Source organism: Chenopodium album, chromosome 10 (genome assembly GCF_948465745.1).
Source record: "Chenopodium album chromosome 10, dcCheAlbu1.1, whole genome shotgun sequence".
Taxonomy (NCBI): domain Eukaryota; kingdom Viridiplantae; phylum Streptophyta; class Magnoliopsida; order Caryophyllales; family Amaranthaceae; genus Chenopodium; species Chenopodium album.
In genome coordinates this window covers 6389673-6415376 of record NC_137843.1, presented here as the reverse complement: position 1 = coordinate 6415376, position 25704 = coordinate 6389673, and the positions used below count along the sequence as shown (strand labels likewise).

The following is a 25704-nucleotide window of genomic DNA, read 5'->3' as shown; positions in this document are numbered from 1 at the left end:
AAAACAAAATAATCCAAATATCTACAGTAATAATAAGTAAGCAAAGATATACTGCAAGTAGAATTCATAGACAAAAAAGAGCTCCTGAAAAGGATAATAATGAGAGTGAAAATGACTAGGCTATGACATTTTATGTAAAATTCTCCCAGTAAGTTATGATTTCTGAAAGTCATGGATTTTGAAATTTCTTTTCTAGTGCAGGTATTTTTGGACCCACCCATGTTTAACCTTTACCACAAACTTATGTTATTTTGCATGTTTTCGCAATGTCCATGATTTCTGAATATCATCTTCAATCCAAACTTTACCATCCATTCATTTGATCTGCTTCCTTTTCATGTATCTATTTAGCTGATGCTGATCAGCTTGTCGTTTATTCGTCTACTGATAGGCAACAACTCAAACACTCCAACCCACAACCTACGTCTTGTTAGTCTATCTGATATCCATTAACGTAGTTGTCATTTCGGACTTGACGATTATTTTCGAATGGAGGGAGTACTTATTAAGCTTAAGAGTACACTCGGGAGTCAAAGAACGCGCATAAGTCACATGTCCTGTAACTGATTTAAGTAGTTATTGTGCCACACGGGAGCTAGCAATCCGGACTGTATTGAAAAGGACGAATTTTGACACCCAAAAGAGATGTATATGCTCGAAGCCACAAACCCACCTAGATAAACACATACAACTATAATTTAACACGCCTCTTACAGGCCTCTACGCACTCGAGTAGTCAAGCAGCTCTATCTGGAGAAAAATCATGTCATTCTTACGAGTTCAGGCTACCAATAAGGGCCAAATATGTCAAACCAGTTTATCCAATTTACAAGAGTAGAAAATAGAGAATTTTCCTCTCCATCAAAAGTACAACTGTTGAGAGAATTGACTTCTAGATAGCAAGCTAAGATTACACATCAAATGTGCCACTACGGTGCTAATAAAATGGGGCGGGGTAAGAAAGCGAAAGAGACAGCTACTACTCGCATGAAGGACACTTTGTGGAACCAACTACATTCTTGATTACGAAAGACAGACAATACAAAAATCTCAGACTAAAGAATGCTCTGTGATGTTAATAAATAGCTAGCAGCTCATCACCAGCATGGAACTGATCTGATAATTTAAGTAGAAACTTCAAACTTGCACTTACCACAGAAATTTTTGGACTTCAATAGTTCATCAAGATAAATTTATTACTATGCCCAAACAATCGAGCACCGCTTAGAGAATTTTTTTTCTACACAATAACAGTCAAGCAGAGATTAATAGTCTGCAAATCTGTTCCATGAAACTGATTACTATAACCAGAGAAGAATACAACTCAAAAAAAATTCTGAAAAACCATGTTAAACATGAACTTATTGTAACATGGATTGAGAGAAAATAAAAGTACTTTCACGATGATTATCAAATCCAGTACGATAACAATTCCAAGCAGTACAACAAACCAAGAAGGCCATGCATGATGATCAAAGTGAACTCAGCAACCTGCAAAGACGATCAAGTATTCAATTAAGAATGTAGTAGACAACACAAGATACAATAATTGTTGGTCCAGAAAAACTGGACCAGAAGGGCTACTGCCTTGAAGCAAAGACCAAGGCATCAGATCACTAGTGCACTAAATTATGTTCTTCCATCTAGATTTTGTTGACACGTTTTATCTCATAAGTAAATAACCTTTTCGTTCTTTTTATTTTCTCCAACTTAAAAAAACTCTATGAGTCTAGTTATTTCAATATTCTATCAATCACTTTATTTAAAGGCAAATAAATAATACTACTACGAGTAATAAAAAAATCAAAGACAAATCATCACTATTTAAGGTAATGTGACATCTTTTTAGGACACCGTTAACTATACAAGTATACATGACTACTAATATTGGACAGAAGTAGTGGTTCAAAAGGTATCTTCAAAGAAAACTAAGGTTAAGGCTACCGCTGCATCTGCATCTGCAACATGCAGCCATATCATAGTTCTTCGGATAGAACTGAAGCAATAAACCACAAAAAGAATAAAAAATCTCTAATATCAATAAGAATGGCCAACTTCAATGATCCAAAAGTTTTCCAACACAGACTACTGTTGAAGAAAGAAGATTTGAGAACAGGGGAAGAAAGGATACAAAATTAATGATCTAAAAGGATGTCACTGCAACTCACTTGCTAAAACTAATGGTAACTCCAAACCATTACAGAAAACACAACAAATATTTTAGAGGCATGAAGCAAACAGAACCAATGTTGACTACAAACCAGAGCAGGGCAAAGGAGGATACATTCTTTGATGAATGTACTATATGAAGGAATTTGATGAATACATCTTTGTCCTTGAAGATATTTCTACTACACCCCCCCCCCCCCCCCCCCAAAAAAAAACCCTCTCTTAATTACAAGTGTAGCTAGTTGCCAGTAATAAGGAGCGATCTAAGAGCACATGGTGAAGTACCATCCAAAATCCTATACTATGTCCATTTCCAAAGGCATACACACCAAGCAGGACTAAGTATGAAAATGTAAGGTTTAATCAGAACTTAAACTAATTCACAAAGGAGTTACATAATTAGCAAGTAATATCTCAGCTCAGAGCAAAATCATCTCACATCTCATCAGCTTCATCTAATATAATGCAGATACACAATCTATGATAATGTTGGGACTATTACTGTCAGAAAAGAAACATGCCAAATGTGGTAACTGGCAGCATCAAAATATCCACTTTTGCAACTCCTCAATTCTGCTAATAGACATGTTCAATTCTGTAAATCCTCCATTCTCTTCACGACACCGCATGTCAATTCTGCTGTATCCCAAAGAGATCAATTGTTGTCAAGCAAATGATTAATTTTCCTAATAGACCATTCACAACTTTTCTAAATACTGAATCACCCCCCAAGTTGAACAGATCAATAATACATAAATACACTGCAGTACTCCACCAATTTTCAGAATACGTCAAGCAATTGATCAAATTTCCTAAAAAGCCATTCACAGGTGAATACTAAATCACCCCCAAAAAATGAACAGATCAATAACACTGAGTTCACTACAGTACTAAACCTAATTTCGGGCTAAACAAGTCATATCATATGTCAAGCAAACCGAGGAAAAATTCTTTTACGCACCCAGGTGTAAATAGAGGTAGATCCTCTCTAGGGTAATTTTTTGCTCATTTGATATGTTTTACTCGTTTAAAAATTGAGAAATGCGAAAATATATCAAATCATGAAATCAGCAAAAAAACATAAAAATAAAATACACTTGGGTGCACATAACTCTGGAGCACCTAGGTGCATATAAGAATTTTCAGAATGAGGAAGGCTGCACTAGTTCAATCATACACATAATCAATAATTAAGATTAATTGCCAATTAGTCAAAGAATAATTTCTCTAATACTCATGCAAAACCTCAGATGTCACTATGTAAATAATAGCACAACTATCATAAATGTTAATTTCAATGGCCAAACGGCTACTACCTAAAATGCTTAAACTGCATCGTATGCCAAAGTTTACTAAATGCCAAAGTTTAGCCTTAATCTAGCACAGAACAAACTATACTTGATACTAATATTATTCACTATATTTAATTTGAACTAGAGATAAAAAAGTTCACTGATTGAATCCTTGTTGACTTCATTAAGTTAGGGAACATTACTGAATTATTCATCAGAGCCATCACACCAATCCAACCAATGATTATTTTAGAAAAATGGGCTGACCAAGGAGCAAGAGTGTCATGAGAAACAAAAATGTGCTTTCTCCTTGCAGCCATGTCTACCTAACAAGTTAAAATTTTAGAAGAAAAGATCTGCCCAAAATGAGGATGAGACACAAGGGCACAAATGCAAGAATGCACAGATTGCCAAAAAGCATTCGCCAATGGTTTAAGAGTTCAGCACCATTAATTATGTCAATAAGCAGACTCTTCAACTTCTCAAAGTTAACTGCCAGCGAATGTCGAAAGGCACCCTCAAACCCAATGGTCCAAGATATTTACTGTTTGTTTGCCATAGTAGCGACTTTGAAATTCTTGTACAAACCAAAACAATTCTTGACAAAAGGAGGACTCCGTGGGATGACACATGCATATCATCAGTAGACAAGGCATTACTTTTGCTTTTTAACAAATTAAATGCTGCTTTGAAGTTACTTATTTTTAGAAACTACTTCGAAAATTCTTGATCAAACTACACAACTTCATAATAAAAGGCTTAACTCCAAAAAATGATATATGCATTAACCTTCTTACTTCACTTCACCCAAGTTACTACGACATTGCAACAAGTCACATTGTAACAGAGAATTTACTCAAGAATGAAGCAAGAATTGGCATGAAAAAGAAAGTAGTTTTCCCACAATACCACTACACATATACCCCAGGCATGAGGCATCTCAAGTCCATATTGGCGAAAAGCCAAAAAGTTTTCCTTCCTAGCCTGATAAAGAAATTATGTTGTTTCACAGTCAATAACATCTAGTATCCTAGGTTCCTAGCCTTAATCATAACTATTCTTAACACAGACTTTTATATCCACTCTATATATTATCCTCATCTCTAGATGAACGCTGAAGTACTGTACAGAAATGACAAAATAGCACCATTCTGGTTCCCCAATTCTACTATTTTACATGGCAAACCCATTTTGGACACAAATTCTGTTTTTTAAATGGACAAAGGTAGAAAAAGAGCTGTTACTTGGAATTTCGTGAAAAAAAAAATGATATGAGTCATCCAGAAAATTTGTTGTTTCTAATTTGATAAAATTCCATCATCCATATTGTTTGCAGGGTTCCACAACAAATTATTTCTATAGACATTTACAATTTACCCACAGCAAACTTCAGCTCACATCACCTTCTATTTGCCTCCTTTCTTTGGCCTTTGGCAGCTTAATAATTTCCGTAGGTTAAGAAAAATTTTAAAAAATGCTAAAGAAGAGGTACCTAAGGTAAATGACATAAAATTGTAAACTAAACAAATTTCATTGGGCTGGAAAACATAGCTTCCCTATCACCGCTCTATTCTGTTTTTCCCCCTGGCATTTTTGAGTGAGCACAAGAAGTAGATAAATGCATTAGGAGAAATTCTTAGCTTCTCAGCGAACAAAAGCCCCAAGTTATACCTATAATTTTTCTTTTTCATCAATTGATGCTACAGAAATCAGATCTTTGATATATCTGTCAACTTAACACGGGCATGATTGGTCTAGGTTTTCACAAACAGATATCCATTAAAATTGACATTCTTCACTCTTCCCTTTCTTTTTTCCCATCCCCTATTCCCCTACGGTTGGAAACACGCCCAATTATACAAACTTAAAACAAGAACGAGACAGTTTGGAAGTGAGCTTTGATATAATTCTCCATATGCAACACATATGGCAAATTCATCTGGGTAACTTTTGAAACGCCAAGTACTATAGTTTCCCATACATCATGCTTTCAATTGTCTTCAACTATCCAACACTAATAGGTATGTCAGCGAAAATTAACCGTGCAGAAAGGGAATATCAAATTCAACTAAATTTTGATCAGTTAACAACCCTGCCAAATTCTAGGTCCATCAAATCATTCAAATTATTACAAAAACTAAAAAAATCAACAGAGGCTGGATAACAGCGTCGAAGCAAATGCATATTTCATGACAACTGACAAGCAATTCAATACGATTCGATCCTCTTGTACCAAATAGAAATGCAGAGTTTAGAATAACTAAAACAATAGCCATTGAAAATTCATCTTGCTACCAGAAACACCTAATCAGATCATAACAACAGAACAAAACCCTAGAATTAGCATAATTAATACAATAACATTGAAAACCCTAAATTGACACCAAATGAGACATTTAACCTAATTGACGAAGTCACCCAAAACTCAAATCGATCTAATCAACAAGAACACGCAAAATAAAAACCCTAATCTAGCAAAAACAATCAAAAACAAGCAAATTCCAAAAACTAAAATCAAATCAAAAAGAGACGATCAGAAACATACCCAATCAAAAATGAAGAAGAATTAAGCATTAGCAGTTTTGGGAATAAGAGGGATGGATTGTTCCTGTTGATTCTTCTGGCCTTCGCGAAGTTTCTGGGCAAGAAGCATACGCTCCATGACGAGTTCATACTCACACTTCTCATAAACATGGCGCTCATCTTCGCATTTCCATGGAAGGTAAAACTCGGATTGTCTGCATTTGTTGAGAGGGATCAGAAGATGTGCGCATTGATCTCTGTAAGGGATTGGAACCTTGTTTTCAACCATTTCTTGTTGGGTTGCAATCATCTTCTTCGATGAACCTGGAACCTCCATTTTCTCTCTCTCTCCTCTTTCTTTTTCTCTCTCTTTAGCTTGCGGCTTCTTTAGTGTTAGCAAATACGGAGAAACAATGCCGATAGATTTTTTTTTTTTTTTTTTTGGGAAATAAAATTCTTTTTTGAAAGATTTGGGAAATAAAATTCTAAAGAACTTCAATGTTATTTTGTGTTAAAAAAATAAAAAGAACACAAAGTTTTTTTAAAAAAAAGAAAAAAAAAAAGTTTCTTATGTGGCTGACCACGTCATGTGCCGGTGTGGTAGGGTTATTTGATCGGTAAGGGGTAATTCAACTGATCAAGAATTCAAGATTACTCGATTAGGGATTACTCGGTCAATGTTTTGGTGTGTGTCAGCTGACCATACAATGTGACTAACTATACAAAAAACACGCTGGAAAGTGAATGCCTACAATAACATAAATCGGCCCGAGTATATCATCTATATAAAAGTTAGGCATCTATCAATTTGTGTTAAAAAAAAAAATGCCTACATATGACATAAGCCGGTCCAAGTTTATCATCTGTATTAATGGCAGACGTCTTTCATATTGTGTTAAATAGTGAATGCCTACATGGCTACATAGGACATAAGTTAGTTCGGAATTATCATCTATACTCCATATAAACGTTGGACGTCTATCGAGTGGCATTATTGTGATTGTTTTTTTTTTCAAAGCATTATTGTGAATGTTTCGATTTCACGTTGCAACAATGTACAAGTTTATTATCTTTCTATTTGGATAGTTGACATTTTAATTCGTGAAGTGAAGTAATTACTCGGCGTAAAACAGAAGACTAAATAGAATGTTAACAACTTAACATCCATCTAGATAATTGATCATTGTAGAACAATTTGTCTCACATAATAGAGAGAACACCTAGCTCACGTTTTCTTGTGGGATGAGGTTCATAAAGCTTGACAAAATCATCAAAGATTATGAGAGCTCAACATGAATAAGTGTTTCATGATAAAGCTAATTCAAACCATTGATACTAGAAGGCGATCATAAAATGCTATCATCAAGGCACAATAAACACTTTCATGACGATTACCAGATATGTGTTGTTATCATAGAGACATAGAATGCTATGATCAAGGCACAATAAACACAATAATTCTCATATCAAGTTGATAAAATATCAATTATAAAAGTAGATTAAGATTCCAATGGGTCCCCAAAAAAAAACCGTAATCACATTTAGTTTTAATACGATTAATTTTTGTAAAAGGTTTGAGTAAGGTGACTTGTATCACATCTAATTTCAAGGGCAATTAACATATTCATGACAATTAGATAAAAGATAAAACCAAAATGTGTTGTTAATTCTCGTATCAAATCTATTAAATGAAGATTGAAGATCAATCATAAATCAATAGTAAAAACATACGAAGTACGTAAATTAGGTATATTCTCTCAGTATATATAGAAATCATAAAGGTTATGGAATCTAATTTCAATACGATTAACTTTCTTAAAAGGCTTGAGTAAGGGGACTTGTATCATAATTGGTTATTAACCCTCCCAACTATTCCTTCTCTTCCATATAATTCACATTAGGAACTTGTCTCTGCTTTTGTCAAAATGGTACCATATACATACATTTCTTCGGTTGCCTCCTTTTGCATTTGGGCAACAAGTTTGAGCTAATTAACAAAGCTGAGATGTTTAACTTCTGGGAATAGCTGAACTTTAAGGTCCATTTAGGATTTAGCACACCAAATAATACTAACAATATTTAGGATTTAGCACACCAAATACTAACAAGAATCTGTTATCCTTGCCATCAATCCTTTGTTTTACTCATAACAGCTTAACAAACCACACAAATTCTGTTGTAAATGTCACAATTCCATTATTTTCATATTTAGCCAACCTTCATTAAACCATTTGCTAATCAGTGCTTAAAACAGAGTAATTAACAGAGTTGCATAGATAAGAACAGAGTACAAAAATTATTCTACCAAATCAAATCTTCATTACTATCAAAATTTAACTACAGATTTCTTCAACTAGAAATCTAATTACATCCAATGTTCACACTCATTTCAGACTAAAAACTAAGATTATTAGTAACCCTAAAATCAGGCTAAAACAGCAATTAACAGAAAATAGACCTAGTACATCAAGTTTAGTGGACTAAGAAGATGAACAGATCACAGACCTTGATGAATATCATCAATCATCTCAACAACTGATTTCATCACAGGAGAAGGAGCAGCAGGCTCACTAGATTGACGCACATCAACAGAAGTGGAATCTCCCACACCAGATCCATACTCACCACTTGTAATCGGATAAAATCCTGACCGTCCAGTACTAACAGCAATCGATCGTCGGAGGTGAGGAAAAGGAGAAGCGAGTCCATGAATAACAAGCTTGGAATTGTAGATTAGATTAGGGTACTTGATTTTGATGTAGTTGATTCTTACCGGAGACATCACACCGCCGCCGCCAGGGGTGGTGATTGTGAGAGTTTCGCCGGATTCTAGCGTCGGAAAAACCGTCGACACTGGGAGAGATTCGAGGTCGGCGAGTTTTAGCATTTGGTTAGGGATTATGTGGAATCGGATGCTGTGAACGTAGGAGTGGCCGCCGTGGAAGATAGTGGAGTCGTCGACGGCGAAGATCGTCATGTTGTGAAGAGTTACAAGCTCAGCGTACTTGATATGCATCGCAAGTGCGAGGACGCTGTAACCGCTCACTCGGAGACGAATCATCGCCTCCGCGAGCATCACGCGGTTGAGCGCCATGGCAGGGTTAGGATGAGGAAGATTGAGTGACGTCATCTTGTCCATTGAGCAGGAGTACGGTGAGACGTGAGAGATGAAGCCTTGGAGGCCATGGATGATGACGTGTTCGCCAATGTAGAGGTTCGGACGAGTGATCTGAGCGCCGCTAATGAAGATTGCGGTGGCGTTGGCGGCGGAGGTGACGGTGAGGCAGCGGCCGGGGAGAATCGTCTCGATTTTCGTGCCGAAAATGAGGCGATTGAGGTAATCGCTAGGGTATAAACCTGAGACGGTGTGCTCTTGCAGAAGCAGAGCGAGCGAGCACGAAGGACAGGTGCGAACAGAGGAGTCCACCGGAGCGAAGATTGTGATAGGTCCGAGCCACGGGAGGTGTGAGGCGGAGGAGAGAGAGAGCGAGTGTGAAGCTGTTGCGAGCTCGTGGAAGCCGAGATCGCTGAGGATCTTGCTGATGGTGGTGAGAGGAGAGAGAAACTGAGGTTGGTTCAGAGCTTCGGAGGAGGAGTACGGAAATGGCGGCGAAGAAGGTGATGGTGAGGAGGAAGATGATGAGAATGTGAAGGTGGAGGAGGTTGTATCAATGGCGGAAGTGAGTGAAACAGAGGTGAGAATTGCGAAGAGGAAGATGACGACCTGAAATTGAGACGCCATTGTCGAGAGCTTCAAAGGAGGACAGAGAAAGTTTTCTAGAGAGAGAGAAAAGGGTTTGAGTTGTAAGAATGAGGAAATGGTGGGAGTGTGGATTCAGGTGACGGTTATGGTGGCGGTATATATAGGCGCGAAAATGGATTCATTCAGAAATAGAAATGTCCTTTCTCTTTCCAGAACTTTCGTTCCTAGTTTTATCCATTTGGGATTTATAGTATTTTTTTTCCCTTCATGTATTACACACTCGTATTAATGAGTACCATAATTTTATTTAATTTTAAAAAATTATTTTTTACAAAATTTTATACTACTCTATAATTATTTTTAATTTACTATTCGTATAACAATAGTTATTACGATGTCAACAAATTATACGGAATAACAATTGAAATTGTATCGATATAGAAACCTATGAGTGTCGATAAAAAAGTTGTACGCTATTGTCGCTATATATACTTTTAAGGTATTTGATTGTACTTATATTACAATTTTCAAACTAATTTAACATACAAATTTACCATCAATACATCATGTATACTCTTCATATATTATTTTTCAAATAAAAATTCATATTACAATTGTATACGTAGATATGTATGTATATACAAACACTTTTTCATATGTTCAATTGTTTTTTATATAAATTGTGAAATTTACTATGGTTTCAATTGTGAAACTAGGATCAATCTCAGCCAAGGGTTACTCTTTGAGTATCCAAAAATTTTCGCATTTTGAATACCTCCATTATATGAGGTTAGTCATTCATGAAATTGTTAACATGAATCGCACTATTTTTTTTTTTTTTTTCCCGAATGCTACATAAATCGCACTATCAAGATAGGTAAAATGACCCTAAGAACATTTTGAAGAAACAAAAAAGGAAATTCGAACTAATGTATGGACCAAAAGTTAATGACCTTATAGTTATTATTATGTAAAATAACAAAATGTAAAAAAAGTTAAAATTCATTGTTGTATTTTTGCCCTCGTCTGCGCTTTAATAGAACAGTTACCTTGCACGAAGCACTTGTAAATTAAAGGTAAAGGGGAAAAGGACAAGTTGGAGCAAATATGAAAATGATAATATAAATAATACTTGCATATTCTGTAAAATTCATCTCAATTTTTTTTTTTTGAGAGTTACCAGTCTCACCACCAATCATTTTGATTCACTCAGAAATTAAAAACTTGCTGAGATTTGAAAATTTGAGAGTTTTTAGCATCACAAATTTGCAACATACTTGAATATTTACAATTTCACAATCACTATATGCAGAATTCCTATGAAGCCCTTTTCTGTTTATACTTCATGGCACAGAAGAAGTACACCAACAGGTTCAACAAGCTAAGAACAGCCCATAGAAAGAAATAATTATAAAGCTGGCCCTTGTCTAGATTATCAGGTATCCACCCGGGTTTCCCCCCAGCAGTTGTGATGGCTGTCACGATTGTTAGGACAAGCGAGTTCAAGTAACTTCCCAATGAAGACGTTAAGAGTGAGAATGCAGTGCACAAACTTCTCATGGCATCGGGTGATTGATCATAGAAGAACTCCATCTTACCAATGTAGAAGAATATCTCTGCAGCCCCCATCAGGAAGTACTGAGGTATTTGCCAGAAGATGCTAACTGGGCCTGCTAGACGTCTGATCTCAACTATACCGGCAGCTAGCATACAGAAAATGGAGATGACTTGGCCGATACCCATTCTTTGCAGCTCGGAGAAACCCTTTGGTTTGCCTGAAAACTTCCTGGCTACAGGTACAAGAATCTTATCATAAAAAGGGACCCAAAAAATGATGCTCATTATACTGAAAGTTGCCAAGGAGGCTGCTGGGACTGTAAAGGATCCTACTGCTCTGTCCATGACCATTCCTTGCTCGATGAAAGTAGTCGACATTTGTTCATACACTGCTGAAAAGACAATTGCAGTTGCCCATATAGGGACCATACGGATCAACACCTTTAGCTCTTCAACCTGTGTTACTGTACACAATCTCCAACTGTTGGAGAAGTCCTCCGTTTTCATTTCAGTAGCTGACAAACAAGCTGCTTTATCCAGGAACCTGCAGAGATGCACGGTATGTTTAATCGCACAGAGGCATATTACATACTACAGATATGCAAGAGCAAGATGGGAAGGAGACCTTTGAATCAGACAATTCAGACTTGTTAAATTATATAAAAACAATCCTTTAAGCTTATCTATATTTTCTCTATAACTTTTAAGATTTGATACTATCAAAGGAAATTGGTGATACATAAATAATAAGAAAGCTAAAAGATGCAAGTGATGAGAAAATTACTTCATTTCTTCAGTGTGCTTCAGCTTTCGACTTCCTTCAATTGCTGAATGTGTGTCTGAAGTCTCATACAGAAGACTACTATCTTGTGGAACCTCCAACTCGAATTTCAACACTGATGCAACTACAACCTGGCATATCCTTGTTAATGGACTACCACCTGGACTTTGAAACCGGTAGAGTGGAGTTCCGCAAAAGAAAAATACAATAGAAACAACCATGAATAAGGCAGGAATTCCGAACCCTATGCCCCATCCGACATTTTCTTGTATCCAAACAATTACAGTACTTGCCATAAGACAACCAATGCTGATAGCAAAATAAAACCAATTGAAAAAAGATGCCTTCTGTACCCTCTCAGTAGGGTCCGTATCATCAAACTGGTCAGCACCAAACGAAGAGATACATGGCTTAATCCCACCCATTCCTAGTGAAACTAAATAAAGCCCTGCATATAATATTGCATACTGTGATGGTGTAGCTGAAGGGCAAATGGAACCCTCACATTCAGCAGGCTTAAACATCGGAACTGATGCAGATAGGGTCAGAGTAGACATCCCCTACAAACGTAAGAACAGTATGCATGAGAAAGAGGGACTTAATAGAGATATAAGGAAGGGGGCGGGGGTTGGACGTGTCTTTTATTCCTCCATCCCTAAAAGAAGTTAACATCTTGTAGTTTCTGAAATTCCACAAAGAAGTTGGCATTCCAATTCATTAAGATTTTCCTCTTTATTTTTTTCTTTAAAATTGGGCCCCTCACCACCCTTTCTCCTTGATATCTGCCAAAAAGATGTTGAGCTTACTTTAGGGACAAAGGGAGTATCATTGTAATTTGATACTGCCACTACGATGCATGATAGCAAATGCACATAGCAGTCAATAGGATAAAATTGATGAAGAATATTCAATGATCTCATCAGTTTTAGCCTAACATGCAGAAAAAGTAGAGTGGACAAGAAAAAATCAAAAAATTACGAGGAAATGAATCATGGAGAACACAGCAATCGTCCAATATTTTCCCCAATATGCATCAGCCAAGAAAGCTCCAATAAGAGGTGTTATGTAACATGTGCCTGACCAGGTGGAGACCATCTTTGCAGCGGAGACATTTCCTTCATGCAATTTTTTGGTGAGATAGCTAACCAAATTTGTATTGACACCATAGAAGGCAAGACGTTCACAGACCTCATTACCTGTGCATAGAAGGAGAAAGGAGGCAGGGGAGGGTTAAACGGTTAGGACTTGTAATTAGAGCATTCATAAAAACATATTTAATGTTGCACAAATACTAGCATTCTGCAGTCCAACACACCAAGAATGAAAATGCAGGCTCTCCAATTTCCAGTTTTGCTCTTGAGGACAGGCTTCCCTGAAAAATCTAGTGAGCCGTCTCCAGTGGTTAAATTACAATGCTCCTCCTACAAAGATATATATACAGATCAGGAGCAGAGAAGTAGTCCTTCAAATCTGCAAAGCATTACCAAGACTCTAAACAATGGATATTTTTCAGTTGATACTGGTGTCAACTTGAACAAAGTAGATATCAAAAGAAATCTCAGCTTATCAGCTGCAATTGTCAATGGCTATTGGCTAGCAGGCATAAGAAGCATACATAAATAACTCCTGATTACCAGTTCAGTAATTTGGCCGTCCAAGTTGTCTACTAGATTAACACTTTTCAAAGGACTAATAACTTTATCTAACAGGATTAAGATTGATACATGCTTCAGAATTCATTCTTGCTGAAACAAAAAAACCCAAGAATTCTACAAGTCAAATGTCTCACTGACTCATTTAGCTTAATGCAAGGAAGTATAAGAGTGAGTTTTGCATAAGACATGAGCCATACAACTGAAATAATTTATAATCGGATGCAGGCAGCGTATGAGATTTGGACAATTGGGTTGACAAGGCCATCTCACGCAAAATTTTGCCTGGCATGAACATGAGCCAGTCAGAATTCAGGCCAATAGTCCTACGGAAACTAAATCAATATTCCAAAAGCAGTAGCTGATTAGCAAGACTCAAGAGTACCCATCTTCTTGAACTTGAGGTAGTCAGAACTCAGAACTCAATATTCCATTTTTAAGACCGTTCTACAAAATTGCTCCATTTCCGGTTTTGATCATGGGGACCACATACAACACAATTGGCTCGACCACGTTTGCCTCGTATCCATCAACTCCACTCAACCAAATAATATTGAAGAAAAAGATGGCTTGAGAGCAAACAATTAAGGACAGAGGAAGTACTTATAACGGCGAATAAAGAAAATAAAATGATTACTTTATGCTTATAAGAATAAATTATCTTGGATACTGCAAAAACCATATCTTTATAATCTAGCTTAAGCAAAATCCCACCCCCATATCTTATCCATAATATCTAAACAAAAATTTCAATAAACAAACATAATCCTCCTACAATGATGTTAAGCTAGACACCCCCCAGCAAGAAACCCGAGTCGTTTCTGTGCTACATAGATAAGTAATAGAACCAACACTGCATCTAAAACACCGATTTCCAAACAAACAACAATTTTAAGACATAATCAAAAACCAAGTATGGAAATTCAACAAAGAAAGAGGTAAATCAAAGAGTAAAAAACACAGGAGAGTAAAAATACCTGAAGACGTGCATCTTCCATAAGAAGTAGCTGATCATCAAGAGTACCCATTTCTTAAGCAACCTGCTAATGTCTTCTTTCTCTCTCTAAACCTTGTAATTACTTTCTTAATCCACTTTGCCTTCAATGTTGTATCCACCATAGCTTGAGTTTAAATTACTTTAAAAAAACATTGACGTTCTCAAATTCTACTGTATAATTAATATAAATTAATCTATACTTCTATACTTATTAGTATTTAAAAACACAAACCACAATCTATACTTAGCCACATGTCACCATAATCACCCATATGCCACATGTCACCTCTCTTAATCTTTTCTTTTTAAATTCCCATTTTAATATAAAAACAAAATATATAAAAAATGTTTGAGTCTTTAATCTTTATGTATTCTAAAACTTACAATTTTAAGTAAGAAAATTAAGTGTTTCATATTCAACATAATTAATTAAAGTTAAACTAATTAGTGTTCATTACATTACATTAACAATAAAATAGTCTTTTCATCTCCTAAACTTAAATATAACTTAAACCAGTATGTCATTTCATGCCCTACAATATCTATATATATATATATATCTAACCTAATTCCGTCCACAACAATACCGACACTTTTCAAGAAAAATAACCTGAGTAACAACCCGTGCATCGAACGGGTCAGAAGGCTAGTTAGTACTATAATACATAAAACATTAATATTTGGCAACTGGCAGTTATAGTAGCTTATTTTTTATTAAATAACAAATGACATAAAGTCATGATATGACGTGTGGAGCAATTTGTGACATTGACTTGCATGATATTTAACATTAAAATCTAAGATGGCCTATTAAAATAAAGTCTAAAAGACGAAAAAAAAATGTGTGGATTGAAAAAAAGGGCATGATAATTGCACAGTTTATTGCGTTTAGCTTTAGTAACTTTCGTTTAGAATAAGATGTATTATCTTCTTACCAAAAGAGAGAAAAGAGGGGTTAACAAAAGACGAAAACTTAGGGGGCGTTTGGTTCACAAAGTGGTATGGGGTTGGAATCAGGAATGGGGATAAGGTGGTATCGGGTTGGAACTTGATACTTAATACCATGTGTTTGGTTTAATTCTGGAATGGAATATCTCACTATTCTCTCCTTTTATTTGATACCTAAGGGAATGGAATGAGCCAAACCCACCTCCCCCCAAGGTTTCTAAACCCCATACCTCATGGGTTTGAGGTATGGGTTTGAAATTCATATTTTTGTCAACCAAACATATGGTATGGGTTTTAGTCATTCTAAACCCATACCTCATACCTATATTTCGTAAACCAAACGCCCCCTTAGGGTCTAGTTGAAGTATCCTCTTCTTCCCCTCTCAAAAGGCTACCCGGGCCGAAAGCGATGTGATTTATGGTTATGTCTCTGTCGTTAGGATTTTTTTTTACGGAATTACCCAATGGTTTATCAAATAGTCATGATAACACTTACGTATGTGACTATGTGAGTGCTCTAAAATTGGAACATGAACGTTTTACATACGAAGTAATTTGATTAGATTTGTTTTGACATGGAGGTGAGAAAGCAACTTGACAACCCCGCCCCACGCCCCTAATTGAGAAAGGGATGAATTATTGTTTTACGTAACAAATATGGAATAATGAAAAGATAACGCTATCTAGTTGATCAATACCTCGTGTGTCAAAAGTTGATTACAAACTTCCATTCAACATTAGCATCTAGGAATTCATTCACATAACAAGAGACCAACCTTGTGACTCAACCACATCACAGAAAGAAATATATACATTCAGTCATTCACTATACATTCGATACGCTACCTATACATGTCAAGAAGAATCATACTATTTCATACACGGTATATACAACGTGATTCAACCGAACTAAATTACAGAACATTTGCCATCAGATATAAAACATAATCAGTAACAATGGCAGCAATGCCGGAAAGGCTGAAATAATATCATTGTAGATAATACCTTTCAGTGGGACACTGGGACTCCTACGAAGCATTCTTCTGTTTATACTTCATGGCACAGAATACATACACTAACAGATTCAAGAAACTGAGACCGGCCAAGAGCCAGAAAAAGTTATATAGACGACCCTTGTTTAGGTTATCAGGAATCCATCCGGGCTTCCCATCAGCAGTAGTAATGGTTGTCACAATCATTAGAATCAGAGAGCTCAAGTAATTTCCCAATGACGTAGTTAGAAGAGAGAGGGCACTACATAAACTTCGCATTGCATCGGGTGATTGGTCATAGAAGAACTCGAGCTGCCCTATGAAAGTAAATACCTCTGCAGCACCCACTAAGAAAAACTGGGGTATTTGCCAGAAGATGCTAAGTGGGACTGGAACATGTTCATTAACCAAGCCCAGCTCTTCTGCAAGTTGCAAACGCTTGATCTCCACCAAGGCTGCGGATACCATGGCAAGGATAGAGATAAATAGGCCAATACCCATCCTCTGTAGATTTGAGAACCCTCTTTCATTGCCAGTAAGCTTCCCAACTCCAGGAATGAGAAACTTATCATAGACCGGCACCCAAAAAATGACGCTGATGACATCGAAAGTTGAAAGGGAAGCTGCAGGAATGGTGAATGTTCCAATTCCTCTGTCCATAACCATTCCTTGTTCAATAAACAGTGTTGCCATCTGCGCATAAACAGCAGAAAATACAATTCCTGTTGCCCATATAGGGAACATGCGGATCAAGAGTTTCAATTCTTCCACTTGTGTTACAGTACAGAATCTCCATTGATCATACGAGTCCCCACTTTGTACATCAGAATCTGATAAGACTGCTGCTTTATCAAGGCATCTGCAGCAATAGCACCCAATATGGTATTTATCTTTCACGTATACATCGAGCCAAATGGAGAGTAAATTGACAAAAAGAGTTGAAAACAAGAGCGAAAGTTACTTCATGTCTTGAGTATGCTCCAGCTTTCGACTTCCTCCAATTGCTGAAAGCTTGTCTGGGAGTTCATACAAGAGAGCATTATCTTGTGGAACCTCCAACTCACGCTTGTGGAGTGATGCAACTACAACCTGACACATCCTTGTCAACGGACTTCCCCCAGGTCTTTGAAACCTATATAGAGGAGTTCCAGAGAAGAAACTTGCAATAGCAACTCCCATAAATAGTGCAGGGATTCCAAAGCCTATGTCCCATCCAACATTTTCTTGTATCCATACAATAAGAGTACTTGATACAAGTGAACCAATGTTGATAAAGAAATAAAACCAGTTGAAAAATGATCCCTTCTTTACCCTCTCACTAGGGTCAGTATCATCGAACTGATCAGCACCAAAAGATGAAACACAAGGCTTGATCCCTCCTGTTCCTAATGCAATCAGGTAAAGTCCTACAAAAAATACGCCATTTTGTGCCGGACTTGCTGAAGGGCAGATCGAACCCACACAATCAGGGGGCTTAAAGGCAGGGACTGATGCAGATAGGACCAATGTACACATTCCCTATAATTTGTAAAAAAAAGACACAAGACCACATCACTTACAATATTAATACAGCAGAATCTACAGAAGAAAAAGGGTAAAATCAAAACTTAGTAAACAAGAAATCAATCCACATAGCATACTCAACTAGGTAAAACCAAATATTGCTGGGATTCAAGATGCCATTGTTTAAAATTGTAAGAGGATGGGAAAAACAAAAGGGATTCTGAAATTACAATAAAGTAAATTGTGGAGAAGACAGCAATTGTCCAGTATCTTCCCCAGTATGCATCAGCCAAGAAAGCTCCTAGAAGAGGTGTAAGGTAACACGTGCCTGCCCAAGTGTTAACATTTCTTGCAGCAATGACATTTCCTTCATGCAATTTTCCACTCAGATAATTGACAAGATTTTTTGCGATACCATAGTATGCAAGACGTTCACAGCATTCAGTACCTGCAAGTAGAATTGTGGTATTGAGACTTATCAGCATACATGATACTGTATTGAAACAAGTAAACTAGCATACCAAGTATAAAAGGGCAGGTTCTCCAGTTTCCAGTTTTGCTCTTTAAAACAGGATTCCCTTGAAGATCCACAGACCCATCTCCAACATATTGTTCGCTGTTTTCTTTCTGAACATATAAAATATACATCAGAATTAGGCAAGGATCCATTAAAATTCTATAGGAGAGAAACTAGTGCGGAGTAATCAAGGACAGTTTTGTTTATATGTAGGTTTTGACTTATAGAGGCGATTAGAACATTATAAACATGAGTAGCATAATGGGTAACAAACATAAATCTCGATTGCAAAACTAGCAACCTTTCTGGTTTTTTTAACATGTACAAACACCACAACCTAATACATTGGTTTTACATTCATATGTATTGTTTTCTTAGATTTCCTTGCCTATACTTAATTTCACAGGTATAAACCGAAAGAAGATGAGCAACAATAAAAATCATAATCATCACACAGAAACTTCAAAACTAAATACTCCTTACGATGCTTTATAAACTTCATGCAATCAGGCTCCTCTTTTTGAGGACACATTAGAGAACCAACCCCAGACTTCAATTAATAAAGTACATATTGAAATGGCGATCCGTGAATAGTTTACTATTGGCAGATTCACACATATTCCCAGAATTTTATTACCAAAAATAAACGAAGCCAGAGTTATACAAGTAGCTTTTAATACACTTCTTATAGGAATATTAGAGGCCTCTATTAAGTCCTTTACCAAAGGGAATGCAAGATTCAAGGTGAATTATACGCTATAAACAAAATAAAGTATAGGTATACATGTCAAAATACTTTACCAATCCCTACAACTATTGTTTCTGCTAAACATTGCCAAATTCAACCATAGTTTTCTAGTTCTAGAGATATCAAAAATTGACTCAACCCGAGCACAAACCGATTAAACCCGAAGTGACCCAAATCCGAATTCAAACTGTATAGACACACAGACCCAAGATGACCAAATTTTGATATGACTTAACCCAACAAGACCCAACCTTGACACCTGATTTAACAGCTCCAATTATATCAGTGTAAAACTACACATATATTCTGATAAATAGTATCTCTTGTAATAAATCAATCTATTTTCACAATATAGCACCCCATTAAATTCTGACAATTTATGGTCAAAGTCGGCAAATTTTTGAAATTAAAAGACAAAATTGCAACGAATTAATTAATTTTCAAAAAGGGTGAATTACTATAATAGAAGCAAATGTTTAATTCACAGATAACACAATCTTCAAGTTACAGAGCAAAGATAATACAGAATTCGAAGAAAATCAGCAATTTAGAAGTTCAACAAATTTGAGAAAATGAATTATATTGCTACAGAACAAATAATGATCAAAACCAATCTAGAAACTAAGAAGAGAGAGACCTGCAGATGAGAATCTTCTAGAAGCAATCGATGATCATCCGTACTATTCATCGCCTTTCTTCTCTTCTTCTGCAACTGCAACTCCTACTTTTTCTTTATTTTTTTTTTTATTTTTTATTATTATTTTTTTTAAATCCCTAGAGCGCTTAATTTAATTTCTTTTTTTTTTTTTTTTTTTTGAGGGAAAACGCTCAAAGAGCGTTAATTTTCATTCATAGGAAGGTCGAGTTCCAAAGAACTAGCAATACAAGATGGAACTTCAGGCCGTTTTATTATTAACGTAAATTAATTTTCGTCAAAGTTATAATCATTTGTTCACTTGCGTTTAATTTTTAATTATGATATTGGGACAATGTGTCCATTTTTATTCCATTAATAATATTGGACTCATAGATAGTCACAGTACTTATCCATCAATCAATAACTTAATATTAAAAGCGAAATCAGTGATGACACATGTCATTCACTGATTGAAAATTTTTCCTCCATTTTACCTTTCCTTTTCTTTGTCATCAAGCAATTATATTTTTTCCATACACACAACACACTCAAATGAAATGAAATATTTTTATATGTATGTATTTTACATTAAGTAATATCGGTATAAAAATGAGCATAAATAAGAGTATATTTGGATACTATATAGTTCTTTTTTATATAAAAAATTCACGGAGTAATAATTATTAAATTATGTGGTACTTCGCTATACAATTTAGTAGAACCCGATTGCACGGGACTTTAACTAGTTTCAACTAATGTTGATCTATAGTGTTGATATATGTGGGAAGATTTCCATTGAGATTGTGATGTTAATAAAATTCATAAATAAGAATTTAAAAGGCAGTAATAAACTTGAAAGTTACTCATACAAAAGCTTTTCATGGTGATTAAAACAAAGTTATCAATACTTCGTATTAAAATTTTATTTTACATATACATTCGCAAGTAAATGAACAAAAAAAATTAGGTGTGCGTGTGACGTGTATGTAGTACGGAGTACAATCCTGTGGTGTGTATAATGGAGTAACGGGCACCCTGCTCCTTCTAAAGCTTCCTACTAAGATCATAGTTTGATAATTACAGCTTAATTTCTAGTAGTAGATTAGTACGAGTATTGTTCAACAATTCAACACATCAGGCAGTAACGGCCAATTCATAAATGTATGAACAGGGTTTCACAATAGGGTTAAATAAGCAGGATTTACCACATTAAAACAGGAGGTAACATGAACGGCTTATAATTTCCATCACAGAAACTGTGGTTCTTTAATTAAATAAATCCAATACAACAGCAAAAAACAAATTATATTCATGTGAGAAACATACAAGTACTTCGATTTTCCTGAAGTTGTTATAAGTGAAAAAAAGGGGTTCCTATCTACCTATGATACAGCCCATCGATTTCAGCTGAAGCATCAGAAGTTCAATGTTGTACACTAACACCAGCAGTATCAGCAGGCTAGCAAGGTTCCCTAGGATGCCATCTTCTGTTTGTACTTCAGAGAGCAGAAAATATACACCACCATGTTTAAGAAACTCAGTCCCGCCAACAGCCAGAAGAAATTATCGAGGTGACCCTGGTTCAGATTATCGGGTATCCATCCTGGGTTTCCTCCAGCAGTTGTAATGGCTGTCACAATCGTTAGAATCAACGAACTCAAGTAATTACCGAGTGATGTTGTGAGGAGAGAAAGTGCACTACACAAACTTCGCATGGCATCAGGTGACTGATCATAGAAGAACTCCAATTGCCCTACAAAGGTAAACACCTCTGCAGCCCCTACCAAGAAGTACTGTGGTACTTGCCAAAAGATATTCATTGGGACTGGAACATCTTCATTAACCAAACCCAGTTCCCTGGCAATCTGCAAACGTCTGATCTCCACTACAGCAGCAGCTACCATGGAAAGAATGGAGATGAAGAGGCCAATACCCATTCTCTGTAGTTCTGAAAACCCTCTTTCTTGGCCAGTGAACCTCCTAGCTATAGGAACGAGAAAACTATCATACACTGGGACCCAGAATATAACACTGATGACATCAAATGTGGATAATGTTGCTGCTGGGATGGTGAAGGATCCAATTCTTCGGTCCATCACTGTTCCCTGCTCAACAAACATGGTTGACATCTGGGCATAAACAGCAGCAAAAACTATTCCAGTTGCCCATATAGGGAACATACGGATCAAGATCTTTAATTCTTCCACCTGTGTTACGGTGCACAATCTCCAGGGATTGGAAAAATCCCCACTTTTCATGTCAGCATCCGACACCACAGCAGCTTTATCCAGACACCTGCAGAAAAAAACAGAACAGACAATTAAATCAATACAAGAATTCTTCTCTCCTCTCAGATTAGTTGGATCATAATGAAAAATCATGATACATTACATACAAGAATCTAAAAGTAACAAAAAACAAGAAAAATTACTTTAGTTCTTCAGTATGCTCCAGCTTTCGACTTCCCTCGATAGCTGAATGTTTGTCCTGAGTTTCAAACAGGAGACTACTATCTTGGGGGGCCTCTACTTCGCACTTGCGGAATGATGCAACAACAACCTGACACATTCTTGTCAATGGGCTTCCCCCAGGTTTTTGAAACCTATAGAGGGGAGTTCCAGAAAAGAAACTTGCAATAGCAATTCCCATGAATATTGCTGGAACGCCAAAGCCTAGGCCCCATCCAGCATTCTCTTGCATCCAAACAATAAGTGTACTCGATACTAACGCACCAATGTTGATAGAGAAATAAAACCAATTAAAAAAGGATCCTTTCTTCACCCTCTCGTTGGCGTCAGTATCATCAAACTGATCAGCACCAAAAGATGATACACATGGCTTAATCCCTCCAGTCCCCAATGCAATTAGATAAAGGCCCAAAAAGAATACTCCATACTGTGCTGGAGAAGCTGGAGGGCAATATGAATCTATGCATTCAGGAGGCATTAATGCATAAACTGATGCAGATAATGTCAAGGTACACATCCCCTACAAAAGAGAACAAAAATTTATTATAATAAGATTGGGGGAGACCTGGTGTTTTGGGGGGGGGGGGGGGGGGAGGAGAGTTTAAATATAGTCTCACAAATGTCATCTGAGTTTAGTTTAAGAAACTGAAAGTAGAAAGAAAGAGCAGAAGAAAAGGAATGCAGAATTACAATGAAGTATATTGTGGAGAACACAGCAATCGTCCAATATCTTCCCAAATATGCATCAGCTAAGACCGCTCCAATAAGTGGCGTTAGGTAACAAGTTCCTGACCAGGTTGTAACATTCCTTGCAGCAGAGACATTTCCCTGATGCAGTTTTTTTGTCAGATAACTGACAAGATTTGTGGCAATACCATAGTAAGCAAGACGCTCACAGCATTCTGTACCTGTAAAGAGAAAAAGAATTGTTAGAAAGTTAACACTGCAGAATAATCACACAGAATGTAAGCCACCCCCTCCCTCCTGCTTCCCAAAGAAATGAAAGCCAGCATCCTCAAATACCAAGAATAAAGGGGCAGGCTCTCCAATTTCCAGTTTTGCTTTTAAGGACAGGATTCCCTTTGAGATCAACTGAGCCATCTCCAGTATATTGTTCACCATTCTCCTGCAGACGGCACAAAGTAAAAGTCAGAAGTAGCAAAAGGATTAATATAGCACAGCAAACAATTCAGAAACAAAGACCAATCAAGGAGAATCAAAGGACCAGTAGAGTTATGTACGTTCTCAACATTTACACCACCCCAAACGTCAGTGACAATGCATCAGCAGCATCTAGAAGTACAATTTGCAAAGGCACATTAACTATAAACAAAGTCTAATGCAAGTACCAATTAGACTGGGGTCTATCAAAATTTTTAAAAATGCATTATGCATCGACTATAGAGTTTCCTACATCAAACCATTCTGCCTCCCCCACCAAAGCGTCATGCAGTACCGAGTATCAATATCCTCAAAAACTGGTTCAATCTAAAGTAAAATGTCATAAGACTCATAACAGTTTATTCAAGTGATTAGCAACTAATCAATGAAACAAATTTGCAGAATCAAGTTATTCAACACAATATTTGTTGCAACTTGTAAAACATGAACTACTCTCAGATTCTCACTAAGCCAGTATCCAATAACAATTTAAAAGGGAATCCCTACAATTTAGTATCATACTTCGTATATCTTATCCTCATTTTAACTTGATCAACATAAATAGTCATTTCATAATCACCTTGAAATCTTTTAAATAAAAAATGTAAATTCCAATTCCAATCAAAACCCTAAATTACACTCTTAATCAATCAAAAATCCATGATTTCATGATCTCAATAGCTAACGTAAACCACACTACTATAAGCACAGAACACGCAATTGTCAATATCTCAACTAATAATCCAAAATTAGAAAGTTAAAAATAAAAAAATAAAAAAATTCCCGATTATGAATCCCTTTTAATCAAATTGAAAAGGGTAATCTAACAATCAATCAAATAATCAATACAAAATAAGATATCAACTGAAAAGATTGTGACTTTTAGCTCCAGCAATCTCAAATATGAAGATAAATAAATGAAATTGAGAGAAAAATAAGGAATTAAAACCTGTAAAATGCCATGTTCGTGTTCTAAGAGCAATCTCTCATCTTCTTGACTACCCATGTTCTGAAATTTTGATCTTGACTTCTCTTTCCTGCAGTTTTTCTCACCCTTCTTCTTTCTCTCTCCACTCTTTATACTAGTTTTGGACCTTTTTATATTTATTTATTTATTTATATATTTATATTGTTTTTTTTTTTCCCCTTTGGATAACTCAAATTTCCAAAGATGAGAAGTTTTGTCAACTTCAAGGAGTTGAGATAGATAGAGAAAGATTCATTTCGGTTGAAGGGAATCTTAACATGAAAACTTACATCATCGAAAAGGATTTATTGGGTAATGCCGTAATGGGTATTTACGGTAAAAATAGAAGGAAAATTTGCCAATTACTACCGCGTATTAATGCGTATTTGAAAATTACTACTGCGAAATAAAAAACTTGTGACTTACTATCGTAAAAACTTTAAAAACTTTGCGATTACTACCAAACTCCAATTTAAGTAGTTTATGACGTCACTAACCCAACTTAAACCCAGGGTTAACCTATTTAACCACCTAAAAATAAAAGAAAAATAAAAAAAAAGCCTAACCCATGGTTAACCCCCCCCAACTACCCCATTCAATTTCCCTCCTCTTTCTCTCTCATACTCTTTCTCTCTCTCTTAAATCACTGTGACTGCGAACTCCATTGACGACCTAATTGATAGTGACACTTGATCTTTGGAAATTTTTTTGGCTTTGCTTAACTCACCCTACAGTGACGCGAGCTATGATGGAGGAAAAGGGGACCACTGAAGGAGGAGGACCCAAAAAGAAACAACTTACAGTACCACGCATAATTGGATCCAAGTAAGTGAACCTAATTTCGTTTTTGAGTAATTGCATTACTAAATTAGTATATAATGGTAGTTGGTAGTGTTGACGTTGTTGAAATTGGTGAGCTAAGCATGTAGTTTGACCTAGAATTTTAAATTAATGGTTGGAGTATGCAAAGTGTGAATTTTTAATTGAACTGATTTGTTTATGCTTATTTGAGTAATTTTTAATTGATTGTGTGAGTACATCAATGCATGCATTAAATTAATAGTAGATTTTGATTTAGGTTTGTTGCTG

The 25704-nt window shown here is 36.2% G+C and overlaps 5 protein-coding genes across 6 annotated transcripts; all 5 read right to left on the bottom strand.

The window, feature by feature from the left end:
* Positions 1–1182: 1182 nt before the first annotated feature.
* Positions 1183–6423, bottom strand: LOC145562084 (NADH dehydrogenase [ubiquinone] 1 beta subcomplex subunit 7-like). Its single transcript, XM_081622258.1, has 2 exons — positions 6007–6423; positions 1183–1491 (listed from the first exon to the last, which is right to left on the bottom strand). The coding sequence occupies exon 1, from the start codon at positions 6319–6321 to the stop codon at positions 6028–6030; it is 294 nt and encodes a 97-aa protein (XP_081478384.1). The 5' UTR covers positions 6322–6423; the 3' UTR covers positions 1183–1491; positions 6007–6027.
* Positions 6424–8465: 2042 nt separating this feature from the next.
* LOC145563319 (fasciclin-like arabinogalactan protein 21) lies at positions 8466–9726 on the bottom strand. Its single transcript, XM_081623761.1, has one exon. It carries the CDS (start codon positions 9724–9726, stop codon positions 8482–8484), a length of 1245 nt encoding a protein of 414 aa, XP_081479887.1. The 3' UTR covers positions 8466–8481.
* A 1177-nt stretch (positions 9727–10903) lies between these two features.
* Positions 10904–14908, bottom strand: LOC145562083 (protein NRT1/ PTR FAMILY 8.3-like). Of its 2 annotated transcripts, none has more exons than XM_081622256.1 (5): positions 14655–14908; positions 13341–13446; positions 13004–13221; positions 12029–12585; positions 10904–11788 (listed from the first exon to the last, which is right to left on the bottom strand). In XM_081622256.1, exons 1-5 carry the CDS (start codon positions 14703–14705, stop codon positions 11005–11007), a joined length of 1716 nt encoding a protein of 571 aa, XP_081478382.1. In that variant the 5' UTR covers positions 14706–14908; the 3' UTR covers positions 10904–11004. The 2 variants fall into 2 exon arrangements, with proteins under 2 accessions (XP_081478382.1, XP_081478383.1); XM_081622257.1 differs by lacking the exon at positions 14655–14908 and adding an exon at positions 13878–14368.
* Positions 14909–16285: 1377 nt separating this feature from the next.
* Positions 16286–20287, bottom strand: LOC145562082 (protein NRT1/ PTR FAMILY 8.3-like). The gene is made up of 5 exons (XM_081622255.1): positions 20020–20287; positions 18639–18744; positions 18348–18565; positions 17576–18132; positions 16286–17473 (listed from the first exon to the last, which is right to left on the bottom strand). The coding sequence occupies exons 1-5, from the start codon at positions 20068–20070 to the stop codon at positions 16651–16653; spliced, it is 1755 nt and encodes a 584-aa protein (XP_081478381.1). The 5' UTR covers positions 20071–20287; the 3' UTR covers positions 16286–16650.
* A 954-nt stretch (positions 20288–21241) lies between these two features.
* LOC145562081 (protein NRT1/ PTR FAMILY 8.3-like) lies at positions 21242–24772 on the bottom strand. The gene is made up of 5 exons (XM_081622254.1): positions 24598–24772; positions 23511–23613; positions 23178–23395; positions 22451–23007; positions 21242–22314 (listed from the first exon to the last, which is right to left on the bottom strand). Exons 1-5 carry the CDS (start codon positions 24652–24654, stop codon positions 21492–21494), a joined length of 1758 nt encoding a protein of 585 aa, XP_081478380.1. The 5' UTR covers positions 24655–24772; the 3' UTR covers positions 21242–21491.
* Positions 24773–25704: the final 932 nt, after the last annotated feature.

Bases quoted from the DNA above. Each gene is read 5' to 3' on its own strand.
- LOC145562081 (XM_081622254.1), bottom strand. From the start codon at position 24,654: ATGGGTAGTCAAGAAGATGAGAGATTGCTCTTAGAACACGAACATGGC. The intron at 23,396-23,510 runs GTATTTGAGGAT...TTCTCTTTACAG, and splicing joins AGCCTGCCCCTTTATTCTTG to GTACAGAATGCTGTGAGCGT. The intron at 22,315-22,450 runs GTAATTTTTCTT...TTTTTTCTGCAG, and splicing joins GAGCATACTGAAGAACTAAA to GTGTCTGGATAAAGCTGCTG.
- LOC145562082 (XM_081622255.1), bottom strand. From the start codon at position 20,070: ATGAATAGTACGGATGATCATCGATTGCTTCTAGAAGATTCTCATCTG. The intron at 18,745-20,019 runs GTCTCTCTCTTC...TTATATGTTCAG, and splicing joins TAGAAGATTCTCATCTGCAG to AAAGAAAACAGCGAACAATA. The intron at 17,474-17,575 runs GTAACTTTCGCT...CTATTGCTGCAG, and splicing joins GAGCATACTCAAGACATGAA to ATGCCTTGATAAAGCAGCAG.
- LOC145562084 (XM_081622258.1), bottom strand. From the start codon at position 6,321: ATGGAGGTTCCAGGTTCATCGAAGAAGATGATTGCAACCCAACAAGAA.
- LOC145562083 (XM_081622256.1), bottom strand. From the start codon at position 14,705: ATGGGTACTCTTGATGATCAGCTACTTCTTATGGAAGATGCACGTCTT. The intron at 13,447-14,654 runs GTATTTTTACTC...ATATCTTTGTAG, and splicing joins TGGAAGATGCACGTCTTCAG to GAGGAGCATTGTAATTTAAC. The intron at 11,789-12,028 runs GTAATTTTCTCA...GCATCTCTGCAG, and splicing joins AAGCACACTGAAGAAATGAA to GTTCCTGGATAAAGCAGCTT.
- LOC145563319 (XM_081623761.1), bottom strand. From the start codon at position 9,726: ATGGCGTCTCAATTTCAGGTCGTCATCTTCCTCTTCGCAATTCTCACC.